Source organism: Meriones unguiculatus, chromosome 12, assembly GCF_030254825.1.
Source record: "Meriones unguiculatus strain TT.TT164.6M chromosome 12, Bangor_MerUng_6.1, whole genome shotgun sequence".
Lineage (NCBI taxonomy): Eukaryota > Metazoa > Chordata > Mammalia > Rodentia > Muridae > Meriones > Meriones unguiculatus.
This window is the reverse complement of record NC_083360.1, coordinates 87,791,362-87,810,787: the sequence shown is the minus strand read 5'-3', so window position 1 is coordinate 87,810,787 and position 19,426 is coordinate 87,791,362. Positions and strand designations below refer to the sequence as shown.

Below are 19,426 nucleotides of genomic sequence, written 5' to 3'. Positions count from 1 at the left end.
ACACCCTCTTTGGCCCCAACTTCAAACATGTTCCTTTTCTAGCCAAATGGCAGTTTTTCAAATCCTTCTGCTCTGCTCTCCCTTATGATTTTCACTAGATTTGTCTAAAGAAGCAAGCAATACCCATGCCCATGGCTGGAATGCTGGGGTGGCCTGAAGTTTTCTCCACTAGATTCGTTGGTTTGGCACCTTTAAACTTAGCCTAACACAGTCTTAGGCATGGACAGCACATATCCAAGTTCCTTGTCAGAATGTAAGAGAAATGGCCGTAATTCTAATTCCTAACAGACTCTTCATTTGTATTTGTAGTCTCCTGAGTACAGCCTTTGCTAACTGAATTTCTATCAGCATTCTATTACTCTGAGCTCATATGAGAATCACCCATTAAGCTCTACTCACAGTGTTCTGGCTTTTCTAACCTGCTTCTCCCAACTACTCCAAATTCCTAACACCTAGTTGCAAAAGCTTTAGGAACTGGCGCTGAGTCATAGTAATGACCTCGTACCTTAGCACCACCATCTGTGCTAGTTCTTCACTGCAGTCACAAAATCCCTGAGAAACAACATGTGGAGGAAACACATTTTTGGCTCATGGTGTTGGTCCAGAGTTACTAAGAACACACTCAACTACGAATTAATCAATGGTTTAGTACACTGATGAGGCTAGTGAGTTAGTTAGCTAATATCTTTGGAGAATTAGGCCATCAAATACATGAAGCTGCTTGTAGGACACTTTATATTAAAATCATAACAAAGTTCACTGGCAATACCAAGATCTATACGCATTTTTATCTCAAGGATTTATTGGAGATAATTTCTCCTTTGGTATTTGGTACTACTTTTAGCAGTAATTTTTTAAAAAAATGATATGACATCTCTTTTGCTCTGAAAAAATATATTTAACAAAGCGGTAAATCATTGAACCTATCTTTATAAAAATTAAAAAATTTAATAATTTGTCCTTTAATGAGAAAATATAACAGGAACATTGCCTATTGGGGTAAATGCATTGTTTCTTTTATATAATCAATTTTTATATATTCACTAGCAATACTGTTCTTATAAAATGTGAAAATATAAAAGGTCAGCGATATCAAATCAACTGTTTTTGTGAAATATGAACTAAGTATGAATAAAATGGAGTCATGGTCTGCTAGCCATGCCAACCTGGGAATCAGGTAGGCCAACGTCACTGTCCTCCACACCTCCCACTGTAAACACTCCAGTCTCATCCTCAGCCCTGCAGCAGACACCTGCAGTAGCCTGTCCTCCTGCTCTCACTTGAATCTGCAGAAGCCTGGGAAAACCTGGCTTCCCTCCTTCCTGGGTCCATCTCACTCAGCTCCCTACCATCTAGCTCATCCTCATTCCTTCCTGTGAACCCCTAATATTTAGAAACATGTTCTACCCTGACCCACAGTGGCCACAGCTGGTAGAGACTCAGAAGTGCCCCCTCCTGGGCAACACTCACCTGCCACACCCTGAGATCCACAGAGGGCAACAGATACTAAGACATGGTGCCCTCACCCAAGAGAGACCATATACCAACACCTAGAATTACAATAAGCTCAAATACCAGCACAAAAACACAACTAGTAAGAGCCTCTAAGAACCCAGCAACACTACTACAGTAAGCCCTGAAAAGTGTAACACAGCTCAGACACAAGCCAAAGACTTCAAAACAGCTCTTATGAATATGTTCAAGTACCTTAAACAAGATATGAATACATTGATTAATGAAGTCTATGAAAACACGAACAAATAGCAGAATGAGAGAATGAGAAACCTTGAAACACTCAGCACTAAATGTGATGTCTCATCAAATTTCTCACCTTGCAGTTCAGGAAACCCCGAGGAAGAGGAGCTGGAAAGACTGTAAGAGCAATGGGGAGAGAAGACAACTATGAAACAAGATCTAGACACAATAGGACTAGTGCACATGTGACCATGCCATCCTGCACAGGCCTGAACAGCCAGATGGGCTCTCAGCACTGAAAGAGGAAGCAGAACCCATTCAGAAGCTATGTCCAATTGATAACTACTAGTAAAGGAAAAAAATTCCGTTTTCTCCAATGGAATCTCACTGAGCAAACAAACCACTCTTAAGGGCAGGCCCCACACCTAGCAGCAAATGACCAGCATAAAACAAACCCACTGGTATTCTTGGAGGATTTTTCCTCACAAAACTTTGTCTAGACATTTAAAAACAAACAAACAAACAAACAAACAAACAAACAAACACCTTACAGATATTTTGCTTTTACCGGTTTTTTTTTTTGTGTGTATGTGTGTGAATGTCTGGTAAGTTTCTTATGGTTTTGTTTTTTGTCTTTTTTTTTTCCCTCTGTTTCTCCCCCAACCCAGGCCCCATTTGTTCTGTCCTATTTTGGCATGCTTCTTTTTACTTGATATTATTACTATTATTATTATTACTATTAGTAGTAGTAGTACCTGTTCATACTATAATGAGAGGGAAAGAAAGGATATCGATTTGGATGGATGGGGAAGTGAGAAGGAAAACCTGGAGAAGTAGAAACCATAATCAGAATACACTGTATAGAAAAAACTATTTTTAATAAGTAAATAAAGCGAATGGACTCATGTTGGCTCGGATGGCACAGCGGTTACAGCGCCTGCTGCACAAGCCTGAGTCTGCGTCCTCAGGACCCACAGTAAACCTGGGAACTGTAGCACATACATCTTTAACCCTGGTGCTCCCATAGGAAGGTTGGAGGCAGAGAGAGGGAGTTTTCAGAAGTTCACAGGCACATTAGCTTGGCATATAGAGAACTGAAAAATGAGATAAGAGACCTTGCCTTAAGTAAGGTTGAAGATGAGGAGTATCAACAGCCTGGCTGTCCTCTGACTTCCATACATTTACCACAGTACATGCACACAAACAGTTATACACATGTTGGACTAACAGCAAAACTGACTTAGAGTTCATTCATATAAACGCCTGAGAACTCTGGTAGACAGTCAGGCATTCTAGGAGACACAGTGAGAAACACCGCCTTAGGGAGAGAGCTAATCTTAGTAGGCAACAGGGGCCTGGAGATGGATGCTGGTGTCTTCATCACATTTCCTCCACGTTCCTTGTAGCTTGTACTAAGAGCCTTTCCTGTCAAGCTGCCCATGTAGCATGTATGGAGCATCCAGTCAGATGGTTCCTAGATGTCACCTACCTAATCACTTGGTAGAATTTATTGGTATTTCTGGGTTTTATACACAAAGACTTATCTATTTTGCTTACATCTGTGTTCTTAGTGCCTGACATACAGTAAATGTGCAATACACTTCTGAAAAGAACACAAGACCAGGATGGAAGAATTCATCACCCCCTATGATATGGACCTAATTATGAAGGGAGAAAAAACCTAGATCAATGATGCCCTACTTGAGACCCATCCCTTGGGAGAGAACCAATCCCTGACACTATTAGTGTTATTCTGCTATGCCTGTAGACAGGAGCCTAGCATAACTCCTGGGTATCACCCAGAAGCTGCTGGAAACAGATGTTGAGATCTACAGCCAAACATTAAGGAGTTTGGGGGAACGATTGTTGGAGCCAGAGGGGTCAAGGAATCCACAAGAAGACCTACAGAGTTAACTAATCTGGGCTCATGGGGGCTCACAGAGACTGAACCAGGAACCAAAAAGCATGCATGGTTGGTCCTGGGCTCCCTGCAGTCTTGCTCCCTAGCTGGGCTGCCTTGTCTGCCCTCCCTGGGAGATGATGTACCTCATTCTGCAGCGACTTAATGGGCCGGGGTGGGTTGGTACCCATGAGGGACCTCCCTCTTCTTTGAGAAGGAAGGGGGAAAATGGGGGGAAGGAGTCTCGGTGGGGGGTGGGCATGGGAGAAGAGGAGAGGGCTTATGATCAGGACGTAAAGTATTATATAAATAAATACCCACAAGATACCTTAGCTAAAAAGAAATAATTGAAATAATTTACTTAGGGACTAAGACTTTACAATTTACTGTAGCTTTCAAGGACATGTTATAAGGAACAATTAAAGAAGAAAACACCTTCCTTAGCAGAAAGTAACCAGCTATAGAAAGGCGTCTGTGTTGCACTCAATATTGTAATCATGAGAGTCAGCATGATTAACCCTTTCTGTTCAGTTACTGATGAGCATTAAATCTTTTGTTTGCTGCAGATGCAGCAGAATTCTAAATAGCCCAGACTAGCCTTGAACCCATAATTCCCTTGTTTCCTGGTTTAGAGTACTTGGATTGCAGATGATGGCATGCTTGATTTCAGTGAAATTTTGACGTTTAAAAGTATCCAATTTTTGCTAGGTGTGGTGTTACATGACTGCTATCCCAGCATTTAGGAGGTTGAACTAGTAGGATCAGGCATTTGAAACAAGTCTGAGTTCCACAGTGTGATACTGTCTCAGACAAATGGAACAAAATCAAACAATAAAACAGTAAGAGAAACCAGGCATTTTTTATACATACATATAAACTTATATGACTATATCACTAAAAAACTGTCCTAACAGAACTGAGCCATCTTCCCAGCCTTAGGAAGTACTTTGTGAATGTACGTATTTTTAAAATTTAAGAGTAAAATATATTTTATTGCATCGTTGTTTAGTTTTTTTAAATAATTTTTTTATTATTATCATTTATTACAATTTATTTAATTTGTATCCTGGCTATGTCCCCTCCCTCCCTCTTCTCCCCCTAAGTTTTGTTTTAGTTTTTGCATCAGAGGGACTTTGTATGTCTGAATAATGGGTGATTTTCTGCTTTAAGAAACTGGCACATAGGTTAGAATCTATATGATATTAATCACTGTTAGCTCTGCAAAAAATTATGCATGTAAAAACAGTGAAATTTTAAACAGAAGAAAGCAAAAGTCATAAGCTGATGAAAAGAGACTGAGCTTAGGAATTTAACAAACCACAAATTCAAAAACTTCTTTTGGCTACAATACCAAAATAAACAACAACAATAACATCTGGCATGAGCTACAAACATACTCTTTCTGTGCTATAAAAGTGTTATTTTTATGAGTCAGAGTCTTCTGTGTAGCCCAGCCTGACCCCACTTGTAATCTGCTTCTGCCTCACGAACATAGCACTCATAGGCATGAAGTCACTATGTTAAGTATATCACTTCTGTTGCTAAATACCAAGTAAAGATTCCTTGAAATATGTATACAATATTCCTGTGGCCCATTTTACCCAGGTTCCACTAGTGTATTTTTAGAAGGCTCTCTCTCAAACACACACACACACACACACACACAAAGAGGGACGGAACTAGGAGAGGGAGAGAGGGAGAGGGAAAGGGAGAGAGAGAGAGAGAGAGAGAGAGAGAGAATGATTATACAGCATAACTGCTTTTCCAATCTTGCCTGATCTCTACCTGTACTATTCCCTTACTGATACCCGTTAATCAGAGATTAGGCTAGAAGGGAGTTAGTGGGATTTAGCCTTAAAAGGAATTCTAAATGAACCCATTTAGATGTTACAACTCATCTACTGTTTGTAGCCAAGTTTAACCAAATATATTCTAAAGAAGACACAAAGAGCCAAAGATTCTAGAACATGGCGACTGTCTTATCCTTTTCCTTCTGTCAATAACTCTTTGTAGAGAGGGTCTAGCCTTGTGATGTGCACTTAGTGAACACTCAATAAGCATTTCCCAAGATCCAGCTATTTTCTGGGTCACCAAAGAATGACTCAAGAATGAAACTATATTTCAGATTGGGTATGATGAAAGTTTTATGGTTGCATATCAGTTATCCCTGGTGTACTAACCTAATGGGATAGATGAAATAATCAATGGTGCTCAGCCAAAGAGTCACAAAATGGTGACTACCACTCGAGTACTTCTATAATCTGTGTTAAAAAATGAGAGAGAGAGAGAGAGAGAGAGAGAGAGAGAGAGAGAGAGAGAGAGAGAGAAACAGTCTGCCTGGCCTCGAACTTGCAAAGCCTCAGTATCTCAAGTTCTAGAGTTAAGGCATGAGCCATTACACTTGGCCATGAAAGTAGAGTGCAAGTAAATCAGGCCAGGTCAGTTCTGCCGGACCTCATTGATCGGCCCAGCCTTACTCGTAATTATTTGGCAGGCAAGATTACAGTTACAAACATTACTATTTCTTCTCATAGACTCAGGAGCTAGCAAACCATTAGGATCTGCATGGTTCCAAAGAACTATTTAAATTGAGAAGTGTTTTGTGGTGGTCTGAATGAAAGTGCCCCCACAGACTCATGGGGAATAGCGTTATTAGAGGTGTGGCCTTGCTGGAGGAAATGTGTCGGGGGGGGGGGGTGGGCTCTGAGATCCCAACTGCTCAGGCCAGGCCCAGTGTCTCATCTTCTCCCTGCTGGTCCGACTGTAGGACTCTTAGCTACCTGAGCAGCACCATGTTTGCTTGCACACAGCCACGATACCGTTGTCCGTTGGCGATAACGGACACCACTTCAGCCCCAACTAAATGTTACTGTGGCCATGGTGGCTCTTCACAGCAACACAACAAAACCCTGACTATGATACTTCTATTGAAAACTTTACCTATAATCCTCCTGATAATGTCCAGGAAGACACAAAAACATAGAACCATTTCCCTTTTATAGTTAAATTTCAATTTCTTTACCAATGAAGCACAACAAACTCAAATTAAGATGAAAAAAGAAATGAAGTAAAAATATGCATGCAAATACTGTGCATTTATATTATTTATTACACAGCATAATCTGTAAATCTGATACTACTGAGACTCAAGATCTAAATGACTTAGGAATGCGTTTAGTGAATTATTGACAATCAGTGCCTCTGTTCCTCTGTTCCAAGATAAACGTAATCTTAAATGGCAATACAGCTATTATAATTTTTTAACTAATGCAGTGCTACAGTATTTCAAAATGTCACTGTCAGTTTACAGAGAAACATATAAACACCTTTCCACTATACACATGGCTGCACATTGACTACAAAAAAAAAAAAATTAGAAACCGAACATCTTTGTGGAAATAAAAGAAACGCAGGAAGCATTAGAGAACTAAAACCAGTGGCTGAAGATGTGGCTCCTTTGGGAAATAGTGCATGTATAACATGCATTAAAACCTGGGTTTGATCTTAAGCACTGTACAAAATCAGGCACAGAAGTGCACACCTATAATCCAGCCCTTCGGTGGTAGAGGGAGAAGTAAAACAAGTTCTGGGTCACACCTTTGGCTACACTTGCCTGAGACACATGGGACCCTGTGTCAGAGAAGGCCGGAGCAACAAAACAGGAGAGACCAAAAACTAGGCATAGCACTCTGTATACCTGTTAACCTGGGTACCTTATGTTTACATCACACAAGCAAACACTGCCATTATGAGGTAAATTATTTCATGTAAATTCTTCCAAACACTCACACATTCAATCAAACATTTAATAAACATTTGTCAAGTTCTGGATTTGTCCTACGTATAAAGAGATGGGAGTTACAAATACGAGTAAAAGATGACCCCCACTAAAAACAAAAACACAACCAATAAAAACCAAAACTGGGCCAGGTGTGGTGGTATACACCTTGAATTCCAGCACTAGGAGGCAGAAGCAGGCAGATCTGTGTGAGTTCCAAGTCAGCCTGGTCTACTCTGAGAGTTCTAGGAAGCCAGTGCTTAGAAGGCGACCCCATCTCAAAACAAACACTCAAACAAAACCACCAACTCCCACCCCATCCCAAATCAAATTAAATCAAAGCAAGCAAGCAAGCCACCAAAACCCCTCTTAACTGAATGGAAGACAGGGCACACTAGTATAGGCGTCTATTAAAATTGCCTAGTTCACATGTGCAATACTGAAGAGTACTCTGCTGAAAAGACACACGGTATCTAGGAATTTTATCACTGCTTAGAACTGCCTTCTCCCTTTGCTCTTGTATAGAAAAATTTTAAAATTAAAAAGAACAGTAAAGCATATGTTTACAAATATCCAAAAGCTTAGCACTTCAAAATAACAACTGCTAATACCTGCTTCATATTTGTATTACAGATTTGTTTTCTTAATTCAGAAATTTCTTAATTTTTCAAGTGTTAATGATTAAGAGATTGTTACGACAGCTATTAGTTAGATGACCCTGGGTAAATTTATTTAATGCTGATCCCAAACCAGGTTAGACTGTCTTGTAGATGACCTTCCATATCTATGATATATATGGCTTTTGACTGGATTAGATGGTCTAGAGTAGCAGTTCTCGACCTTTCTAATGCTGCCACCCTTAATGCAGTTCTTTAAGTTACAGTGATCCTCAGTCACAAAATTATTTCGTTGCTACTCCATAAATGCAATTTCACTGCTGTTATGAATCATAATGTAAATATCTGTGTTTTCTGATGGCTGTAGGCAAACCCTGTGAAAGGGTCAGTTGTACCCCACAGATTGAGAACTGTTGATCTAAAGGTACTAGCAAGAGACCATAGTAATAAAGGAAAATGGAGCTATTCTTTTTATGTACTCCATATAAAACCCTAAAGTTGGCAATATCTCTATAAAAATCAGTGTGCCTCCTACTAAGCCTGTATAAAAAGAAACAATCAAAACCTATATAGCTGCTGGGCAGCAGTGGTACATGCCTTCATTCCCAGCACTTGGGAGGCAGGGGCAGGTGGATCTCTGGGTATGAGGTCAGCTTGCTCTACAGATTAAGTTCCAGGACACCCAGGGCTACATAGAGAAACCTCATCTTGAAAAGATGAAATAAACAAACAAAAAACCCCTATATAGTAAATAAGCATGATTTCCTAAAGTTTGCAAACTAGCCACTGAATAATTTTCTTGTAAACTGAACTATTTAGCACCCTAAATCTAGTAAAATGTAAACAAGCCATAAATTTAAATAAATCTTTAGAACTTGGATTCATAACCAGTAAAGAGTGAAGAGTCACATGAGTGGCCTAAGAGCCTGTGAAATCTAAATGGCATCTTTACCATCCTTACCTACAGTCATATGCAGTCACTCCTCTCCAGTGGCAGCCATTGCAGTGGCCGCCTATGGAAATCTCACTTCGCCTCTCATCTTACCTCATCTTTTATGTCTTCCTGTTGCTGGGCTGAGAAGATCTCCATGGCAGCCATGAGCCTCATCATTAGCTCATCCACTGTTGTATTACCTGATGAGACATAAGAGAGTCCAAGCTCTACACAAGATTTTACAACTTCAAGATACTAAACATCATTATTCAATAAAAAATTATCAGCATTAGAAATTAAGACAGGAATGCTAGTGTGTAAAATACTTTCACCTAAGTGTTTCATATCTTCAATAAGTTAACAGTAGCAATTGAAATTCAGAAAATTCAGAATTGGAGCAGCTTTAATTAACAATTTTTAGTACCAGAAACAATGTCCAGGCCATGAGGTTCGAAAGTCCTTTCAATTTATAAAAACAATGATATTAATAACACTGGCAACAACCATCAACTGCATACATGTCAGTGATTAGGCTACCTTATGCTTTCACCTCGTCAATCTGTAATTCTATGATGAAGTAATTATACTTTAGACTTCAAAAGAAGAGCTACCTTTAAAACGGCTCACCCAGCCAAGATGGAGGCAGTAATCACAGGTCAGTCCCTGAATCCAGGTGAGTCTAATCAGGAGGCAATCCTCTCCTCCATGACCAGGCCCCGACAGCCAGCCTTGCCAAGTGCCTACCAATGTGAGCTGGAGACTGACGTGATAAATAATCACTCTGCCAGGAAGCTATCCAAAATGCACCCCTCCTTGCCATGCCTCCCTCCATGATGCTAACTGACTAAACCTCTGAAACTGTAAGACAGCCCCAATTAAGTGTTTATCTCTAAGAGTTGCGATGCTCATGATATTTCTCTGCAGCAATGAACCCCTACGACAGAGTGCTTGCTGCTCTTCCAGATGGCCTAGGTTGGATTCCCTGAGCTCACATGGCAGCTAAAAACTGTCTAACTCTAGGTGCAGGAGACTGCCACCCTCTTCTGGCCTCTGAGGATACCAGGGACAACATGAGATGCATAGACAAACATGCGGGCAAAACACTCATATACATAAAAGTGAATCTTTTAAAACATGAATGAATACAAGAATGAGTAGATTACAGCTAAGGGTCAATCTTATTCTCGACAGGAAGGCAACACTCCTCTGCAAGGTTCTCTGAAATAGCAGAGATAATGTGTCACCTGCCAGACACACAGAACAGTCGTTGGTAGTTACACCAATAGATAGGCCAGGTAGCAGAAAGAAGGTTCCGAACACTGCAGCTCTTGTCACTGGGTTAGACTCTGAGTCTTCTGCCACGCACTGTGGTGGTCTGAATGAGGACTGGCTACAAGGGATCATGAGTCTGAATGCCTGGTCCCCAGCTGGTGGCACTGCACAGGGATGGAATACAACTTTTAAGGGATAGAGCCCTAAAGAAGGAAGTATGTAACTGAGGGCATGCTTTGAGAATTGACAGCCTGGCTTTACTGCACTTTGCTTTGTCTCATGTTTTAAAAAATGCGATCAGGCAGCTTGTTGCCCTGCATGCCTGCTGTCATGTCTTAATCATCAGTACCGACTTTCCCTCTGGAACCATGGGCTAAAGTATTGAAATTGTAAGTGGGAAAATGTTACAGTTATGTGAGTGCTAACACACATTGTTAGTTAGTGTTTCAGCTTAAGCTACTGCTCACTTGGCCATATTTTTCCCTGACAGGAAGGACCCACAATTAAACTGAGCTTGCAGGTACCTCATCCCAGAGTCCTTAATGGTCAGAGGCCAAAAAAGGCACCAGTGTATGGTATCAGCTTCCAAACTTGGGCTCAGGATCCTTTAAACTCTTAAAAACTATTAAAATTCTCAAAATAAGTTCAGTTTATGTACTTATAGCCTTTCTATTGCTGTAATAAGATACCATGACCAAAAGTAACTTGAGTATATCCTGGCTTATGGTTTCAGATGGATGGAGTCCATTATGGCAGGAAAGCACGGCATAGCAGCTGTGGTGGGAAGTCATAGCACAGAGGCAGAGCAGGGAGCAAGCTGAACATATTTCAATACAAGAAGCAAAGAGCAAATTAGAATAAAGAGAGGTTATATATGCTCAAAGCCTGCCTCCAGCAAGGCCATAACCTTCTAAAGGTTACACAACCTCCTCAAACAACCATCAACTGGGTACCAAGTTCAAATACCTGAACCTAGGAAGGAAGTTCTCATTTGAGCTATCATAGCCACTGACACTTACTTTACTAGAAACTTTATAAAAAGGGCAAGAAAAAGGCTCAGTGGGTAAAGGTGCTGGCACCAAACCTGGTGACCTGAGATCAGCCCATGGAAGCTACATGGTGAAGAAAAGAACACAGACATGTAACATAAATATAAGACAAAAATTTGTAAAATTAAAATAAAAATATGACATATGTATCGGTTCATTTAAAAGTAATAGTGCCTATTATAAACTAATATAATGCTTTATTTTTGTTAAAAAAAACTTCCTTCAGAAGAAAAAGGTGAGAAGAATAGCAAAGCTGTAATACTTTCAAATATTTCTGTCCTGTCTGCACCAACTCAAAACGATTATAGCTTTAGATCTATTTCTATATTAAACTTGAAATTTATGAAGAATATGTGGCCTTCTGCAGATATGTAATCAGAAAAAGAAGAGACATTTTAATAGGTATTTGTTGTTCTAGTTCTTTGACACTATACTCAGCTTGACAAGAGAAGTTTCTGCAAATCAGCAGCATGTAGAATTTAAAAGTAGTTCAGTGCTTCTGTACTTTGTTACACTAAAATTCTTTTCCTTTCCTCCTCCAAACTCTATGGCCTACCTATATTTGTTCAGGCTGACCCTGACCTCTCAGTCCCCCCGTTGGCCACTGGAGTAGCCGAGATTACAAGCACGTGGTCTAGCACCCAGCGCCATTATCTGTTTTCCATGCGTAATTTTATTTCATTATGCATCAGCGCCTTTCGAAAACATTACTTCAGTGGACTATGCATTTCTTCTGACTGCTGATGCACTATATTGAATGGTATATAAAATAAAAATTCACATTTGTTAATATCGCTGCTGATATCATCAGAAAAGTACTTATGCTGCCAGTCTTCCAGTAGAGGATATAAGCTTATTATAGAAACCCCAAATTTTATCACTGGCAACAAATAATACCAGTTCTTTTACTTGAAAGTGACATATTTACTTTGTTTATTTTGTAGAAAATATTTCCCAAATGTCCAGTCCAGATAAAAGAATTTTGTCTGTTAGGTAGTAAAAATGATTTCAGAAAGGCAGGGAGCAGAAACTAGTTAAGCTCACAAATCCACGAAAGTGCTTTTCTCTGGAACAACTAGAAAAGATTGGTTCACATCACCTAACAAAGGGGTGAAAATTAAAAAAAAAACAAACAAACAAACAAACAGAAAGAAATGTTTGCTTCTTAAAGGTTGTTCTTGAACCGCCTTTTCCTTTTCTACAGTAAGTGCGTGGCAGGGAAGGATCTGTGCCAGAGGCTTGACTCCTGGTAAGATGACAACTGTTTTAGAAATCATTGCTTTTGAGTCCCTCGTCTAACTATTAACACATAAAAAAGGGCAAAACACAATTAAACTACAAAAACAATGCAGAGCAAAACAAACCTCCTATTTATCTATACTAATGGAAACAATTGTGAACTTGCAGATTTCCTCAAGCCAGGCTTCTGGGGTCTTTGGCCCACAGTTGCAAGACACAAACTATCACAGTATTGGCTCTGATGAGGAAAACAAGAAAGAAGCGTCTTCACTTTCTCTTCACCCCATGGGAATCAGCTCCCTCAGTCTTTTAAAAGGCTGCCTAGGAAACTATGGTCTGAAAAGTTAAAAAAAAAAAAAATACCTGAGTTTTTGTTTTGTTTAGGCTTTAAAGGCAATGGAATGCAAAAATTCCTTCCCCCATCAGACTTCAATGGGCCAGACCAAGATTTAGCTCGGAGCACTTGCAAAACTCTTCCCTAGCTGCGCCGAGCAGAGTGAACTGTTTCTACTTAAGCTTTCCCATGAACACAACAATGTTTTACTCCAGCTTTTAGAAGTGTTAGTAACAATGACAAATAACCATTCATTCATTTTCTTTTTTTTTTTTTAAGAAAAATTAAAATATGGTTAAATTTCTAGAAAAATGTAAACTGGTTAAATTTATAGGGATTACACAGTTTTTTGCCTCAGGGGTGCATCTCAGGCAGAAGTCACACAAATAAGGAGGAACAATTGACATGTGAAAAATTCAATTTACAATGTATAGTCACTGGATTTTCTTGATAATTAACGATAAACAATTCTTTCAACCATTCAATATTGCAGCTAAAATCAACAAAAATTAATGTCACAATTGTCAAATTATTATAATCTAATTGATAGTTTTAAGGAATTAAGCATTTGGGATCTTATGTCGAGGGGCTATGAGATTCTTTTGGGGCGTCCTGTTAGACTTTTAACACAGCATATTCATTTTCATAGTGCCTATGCTTCAGAAGCTGCTCTTCAGGATAGATCATACTTTAAAATGCAAAGATATTTACCAACAGCAAGGGTAGCAAGACATAGGGCCAGCTATGATGGGCAAAGTGATGAGGTTACCACAGCCTTTATCCTGCAGTGACATGTGCTTTACCTTGTATCACGTTTAACACTTCATTAGATGATCGCTTCCCCATGATAATCAGGAAAAGTGGAAACTGATCTGTCTTTTGAGTCCGAATGGTTTGTGCAATAACACTGCCAAAATGTCTATTGCACATTGTCAGAAATCTAAAATAGAACAAAATCCAAAGTCAGTTTCAAACAAATTTATTACTAGAACTGAGATACCATTATTATATAAAGATTAGATAGCCTGATTTAGATCAGTATGGAAAATTTTACTATGAAATCTTTAGTGGTTATCATATGGAAAAGAAGGAAGTATATCCTAAATGCTGTCAAGGGCTGACAACACAGGATTCTTCTTAAGTCTCAAATATTTCAAAATGCACTAACTAAACTAAGAGAAAACAAAGACATTTCCAAGAGAGAATTTCTTAACAAGGATAAATAATATAGCGTAGCAGAGCGTCATTCTGAAAATAGAATCAGCAACGTTTTCCTAATTCCTCAGAATCAAGAACTATACTGGGCATTGTGTTTTCTCTAGAAGTAGTAGGTCTTCTAGGTTTGTACTTAGTATGGAATAAAAACAACAATTCTAAGCTTTTGGCCAAAAAAGCTCACAGATATTAGCATACTGAAGTCTAGCATTAGTATTCTTAACACGATCTGGAATAAATGAAAAAACTGATAAAGCTTTTCTCTTCTATTAGAGGACTGTTTGAAATTAGCATTTCTTTCAAGAGAAAAGGGTAGCTTATGATATGTTTTCAGATCTGATGGTAAAAAGTAAATGTCATAATAATAATGAATTATGAAAGACCAAATGCAAATATAGAATGCTTTAATAAGATCCAATTTAATAAAGTCTGTAAAAATAATGGACTTTTAATAACACAGGTCACAAAAGGCAAAACAGTGGAAATTCTGGAGACTAGCCACTGGTACTAGCTTATTAATTCTTAATTATGTTCATGAAAGGCAACTTAAGTCGTGTGTTTTCTTATGCCTTATGATAATATTTTAGGTAACAACTCCTCTGAAATGTATGTTCTAGCTGATGAGCAAAGTCCTGTCGTCACATGCATTAGAAGGTAAATCTATTTGAAAAGACAAATGGTATTAAAATGTCATGTGCTCAGATTCATTTGATAACCAATTCAAAACAGAATCAAACCTCTTAATTTTTAAAGCCAATACATTTTCTGTCAATAGAAAGTCATTTCAAAAATTTAGGCTGGATCTTTTGTAAAACCCGTGCTGTGACTCCAGAAGGTGGATCTTGTTAAGGGCAGCGAGAACTGCCAGCTGGTGTCAAGACAAGTTAGCACCACTGCAGTAAGTTCACTGGGAGGGAGGTTCATATCTACGTTTAGCGCGGCAATAACCAGACCTCATGGCAATCTGAAATGACAAGGCCTTAAGAAATCCATTGTCGGCCATGAAATATCAGTGCCCCCATGAAAATTCAAATCTTCACATTCCACAACTATTATGGGATAAACGGTTCTCAAGCAGACTGAGCTTCAATACCAAATTTCACACTCATATAGCTTTAATTCATCAACAGAGATGTGTAGATCAGGAGACTAGCAAGTGAGGGTCTCATTTTTCTTTATGTGTCTTACTAAAATATTTGAAGTCAGTCTTGACCCTGAGCAGATCATTGGCAACCACTAAAATTAAAGATGTCAAAAAACAGTTGGAATGCTATTTCCTACAAAAGGGAGAAAAACAAGTCCTTGTTGCTTTCACACCAATGGATTGAACGGGTATCACATAGTAGATGCCCATCACAACACTGGCACCACTACCTAAACAGGATGGCCCCTGGGTGCTAAGGAAAAAAGGGAAAGAAAGAAAAATAGTACACAATTGAGAGGGTAGAAAGCCAATCCAGAGAGAGAGAAGACATGAGAGAAAGGGGTTGGGAGGAGGGGAGAAAGAAAAGCAAAGGGTTGGAAGAGAAGATCTTATTAGTCCAAAACCAAAAGAACAGACATGGTAAAACAGGTTTTTTTTTAAGAAAAAAAGTACGTTTCTCCTATTTGCAGAATTTTGTTCCCTTTGAACAGTTACAAGTATTCCAGAACACCTAGAAGGGAAGACTAAAACTGTCAACCCAACTGCAACTCATTCTATATTTTTCAGTCAGATAGAAATAAATGGTTGCTATAATCACTGGATTCCAGAAATTTCCATCCCAAAGTGAAAAACAATCACCATTTTGCAATGCTGAGAAATCTCTTTCTCACTCTTTTTTTTTTTTTTTAAACAGTAGAGGACTTACATAAAGCAGCAACCTATTAACCACTGACTTATTTGAAGAAGGAAATAAAAAGTGATTAGGGAGAGGTGGCTCCGTGGGACAGGAGGGCACGGCACGTGCCGTGGAAGCATGAGGCCTGATCCTAGTATCTATGATGAAATGCTGGACCCTTACCAGGAGCCTCAGCACTAAGCAGGTGAAGACTAGAGGCTTGCTAGGGCTTACTGTCCTCCAGCCTAGATCCAGACTCAGGAAGAAACCCTGTCACAGTAGAATAAGGCAAAGACTGACAGAGCAGAATGCCAACAATCCTTTTTCTCGTCTTCATGCTCACCTGGGCTCACACCCGCACACAAATGTGCATACATACCTCCAAAATAAAGTGGGCTTGCTATTTAGGCTAGGCTGGCTGAGAGCACTCCTGTGTCCACCACCTTGAACATGGATTACAACCACACCTCTGCCTGGATTTTTATATGAGTGTTAGTGATTGAACTCAGATCCTCATAGTTTATGGCAAGCACTTAACTGACTGCACTATCTGCCCAGCTCTGCTCTTTCATTTTCTGAATGACAGTAAAACCATTAAGTGTTTTCATTTGGTTAATAATTTATTGGTATATCTTACTGTAGTTTATTGTCCAAAAAGAATTAGTGTTGGTTTGAACATACCATTTTAATAATAACATTAATGATGAAAATGTTAAGTAGCAGATAGGTCTGTTGGTAAAGGCAGTTGCTACCAAACCCAACAACTTGAATTCCAACCCCAGGACCCATGAAGTAGAAGAAGACTGACTCCAGCAAGCTTTCCTCTTACTTGCACACACATGCCCTGCCACACTCTCCCACATGCTTATACAGACAGACAGACACAAACAAAGAGTTGTTTTTCAATGTTAAATATCATTAAGCATTTAAAAGTAACAACATAAGTACAAGTTTTGAGGGCCTACCAAATAAATAACTAAGAACAAGTTTGAATATCTTGTCTATCTTACTTCATTTTTTCCTTGGAAGAAGGTAGAGGTGTTAAAGACAGGCTCACTCCACTTTATGTTGGACTCACCTTTACACTTGTGGGAATAACACTGAAGAGTTTAGCTACAGTATTGTGACAGTATTCCCACATTTCTGGGAAGAAGCATGCTTTACAAAACAAGGTAGCTCTTGAGGAATATCTGATAGTGACCTCTGGCCTCCACACACACAAATGTAAACATATATGCACAGACAATAGCGCCATGAACCACGCCTTTGATATGAAGTTACTCAGCAGATGAAATTTGTATCTAATCTACTGATGACCTTGTCTGATTATTTCTCAGTACTTTGAGTCAAGTCTTTGTATATGGTGCTTCAGCTGCATAGCCATTTCTTTTGATTTTGGTTTAACAAAGCTTTTCCCTTTTGGGGGGAAAAAGGTGGGGGGGGGCAAAGGCAGCTTTCTACCAAGGATAAGCCTCTTACTTTTCATATATACCCATGTTCAGGGTTTGATCAATTTTCAGTGATGAAGACAGAAAGAACAGAATGTAAGACAAGGGAACTTAAATGCTGCAACCAATCTCACTAACACATTTAATAGGAAAATATACTGAAATTCCTTTATCTTGAAGTGTGACTTACCGAGCACATCGAAAACAGCCAAACAACTATCCTTCTGACTACAAAAATCATTCCTATAAATCTTCCCATCCCAGTTCAGTTTTTTTCTGGAGCTCCTGTTGGAAATGTTCTTCAGCACTGCTGGGCTAACACCTCTGCCCTTGGAGGTAGCTTTGTTTTGTAGTCTTAAAGGTCTCTAGTCCATGCTGAGTTAAGTAAACATGTACACAGCAAAGCTGCAGACTATATATCCAGTGATCCTCAACTTCCAGTGTCCCAGGAATCACCCAGGGAGTTTTCCCTAGAGATTTTGACTCGATTGAACTGGGTGAGACACAGTACGATTCCCCTCTAACAGATGTCTTCCCCCAGGTGGTGTTTGCATTTTGAACATTTTTCTTTTTTTTCTTTTTTTTTATTAATTACGGTTTATTCACTTTGTATCCCAGCTGTAGCCCCATCCCTCACCCCTTCCCAATCCCACCTCCCCTCCCTCTTCTTCTCCTATGCCCCTCCCCCAGTCCAATGATAGGGGAGGTCCTTCTCTCTTTCCATCTGACCCTAGTCTATCAGGTCTCATCAGGACTGGCTTCTTTGTCTTCCTCTGTGGACTGGTAAGGCTGCTCCCCCCTCAGGGGGAGGTGATCAAAGAGCCAGCCCATGAGTTCATGTCAGAGACAATCCCTGTTCCTATTATTGGGGAATCCTCTTGGACATTGAGCTGCCATGGGCTAATTCCATGCAGGGGTTCTAAGTTATCTCCTTGGTTGGAGTATCAGTCTCAGAAAAGACCCCTGTGCCCAGATTTTTTTGGTTCTGTTGCTCTCCTTTTGGAACTCCATTTCCTTCAAGGTCTTTCTCTCTCCCCCTTCTTTCATAAGATTCTCTGCACTCTGCAAAAAGTTTGGCTATGAATCTCAGCATATGTTTCAATTCAAGAAATCCCTTAAGTTTCCTTTTGAGGTTTTGGTTTTCTCTGAAAAAGTGAGAAGGAATCATCCCCGAATGTTTTGGGTAATGCAGCTTCACTGAATTCTACCTTGTTTCCTTAGGTAAACTTTGAAAATGTTAATTCCTATTAGCTTCCTTGGTACTGGTGAGCTCAGGTCTGGTGTATCTCACAAGTCTAGGAGCCCAGTGAGCAGAGAAAGCCAAACAGGGCGTGGGAGCTTATGAGACAAATGAAATGTTTCGGGAAGACCTCCCTGCAAAGGTGACATTTGATCAAAAGCTCAAAAGAGGTGGAAGTGAAGTCAATAGCAGGCAAAGAGAACAACAAATACCGAAGGTCATATACCGAAGGTCACAAGAACCAGGTTATCCCATCCCATTCAGTATAGTTTCCAGTTCCATTCAGTTACCTGAAAATCTCTCCATTCATTTTTCTTTACAGCTAAATAAAATTCCACTGTGCATATGTATGACATTCCCACTAACTACTCATCAGTTAAAGGACATCTAGGTTGTTTCCGTTTCCTAGCTATTACGAATAGACATCAATGAAGGCAACTGATCAAGTGGTAGGACACTGAGTCCTCTGGGCATATGCCAAAGAATGGTAAAACTAGGTCTTACAGCAGATCTATTTTTAGCTTTTTGAGATTCTCCACACTGATTTCCATAGTGGCCACACCGGTTTGCAAAGCCATCAATAATGAATCAGGAATCCTATTTCCAGGAGCCTTCACCAGCATTTGTTGTCAGGTCTTTTCTTGATTTTAGCCATTCTGACTAGGCAAAATAAAAATCTCAAAATAGTTTCAATTTGTATTTTCTGATTGCGAAGAATGTTGATCCTAGCTCTGAATCTGAAATAACACTAAGGACGTTAGGAAAAGCCACAGGGGAATATTATTTAAAAAACTTATTAAAAAACACACAAATAGAAAACATGGGGTTATGCCACACAAAAACCCTAGTGCCAGGTGCAGGAAACCTCCCTTTGAGGTGTTAGTC

General features: G+C 39.5%; 1 protein-coding gene across 1 annotated transcript in view; it reads right to left on the bottom strand.

The window, feature by feature from the left end:
- Nucleotides 1-19,426, bottom strand: part of Faf1 (Fas associated factor 1) — a 294,629-nt gene that overhangs the window by 60,628 nt on the left and 214,575 nt on the right. Inside the window, exons 14-15 of the mRNA XM_060366116.1 lie at nt 13,622-13,758; nt 9,036-9,124 (exon numbers count right to left, since the gene is read on the bottom strand). Of these exons, the coding sequence (XP_060222099.1) occupies nt 9,036-9,124; nt 13,622-13,758 (226 nt within the window). The remainder of the gene's footprint in view (nt 1-9,035; nt 9,125-13,621; nt 13,759-19,426) is intronic.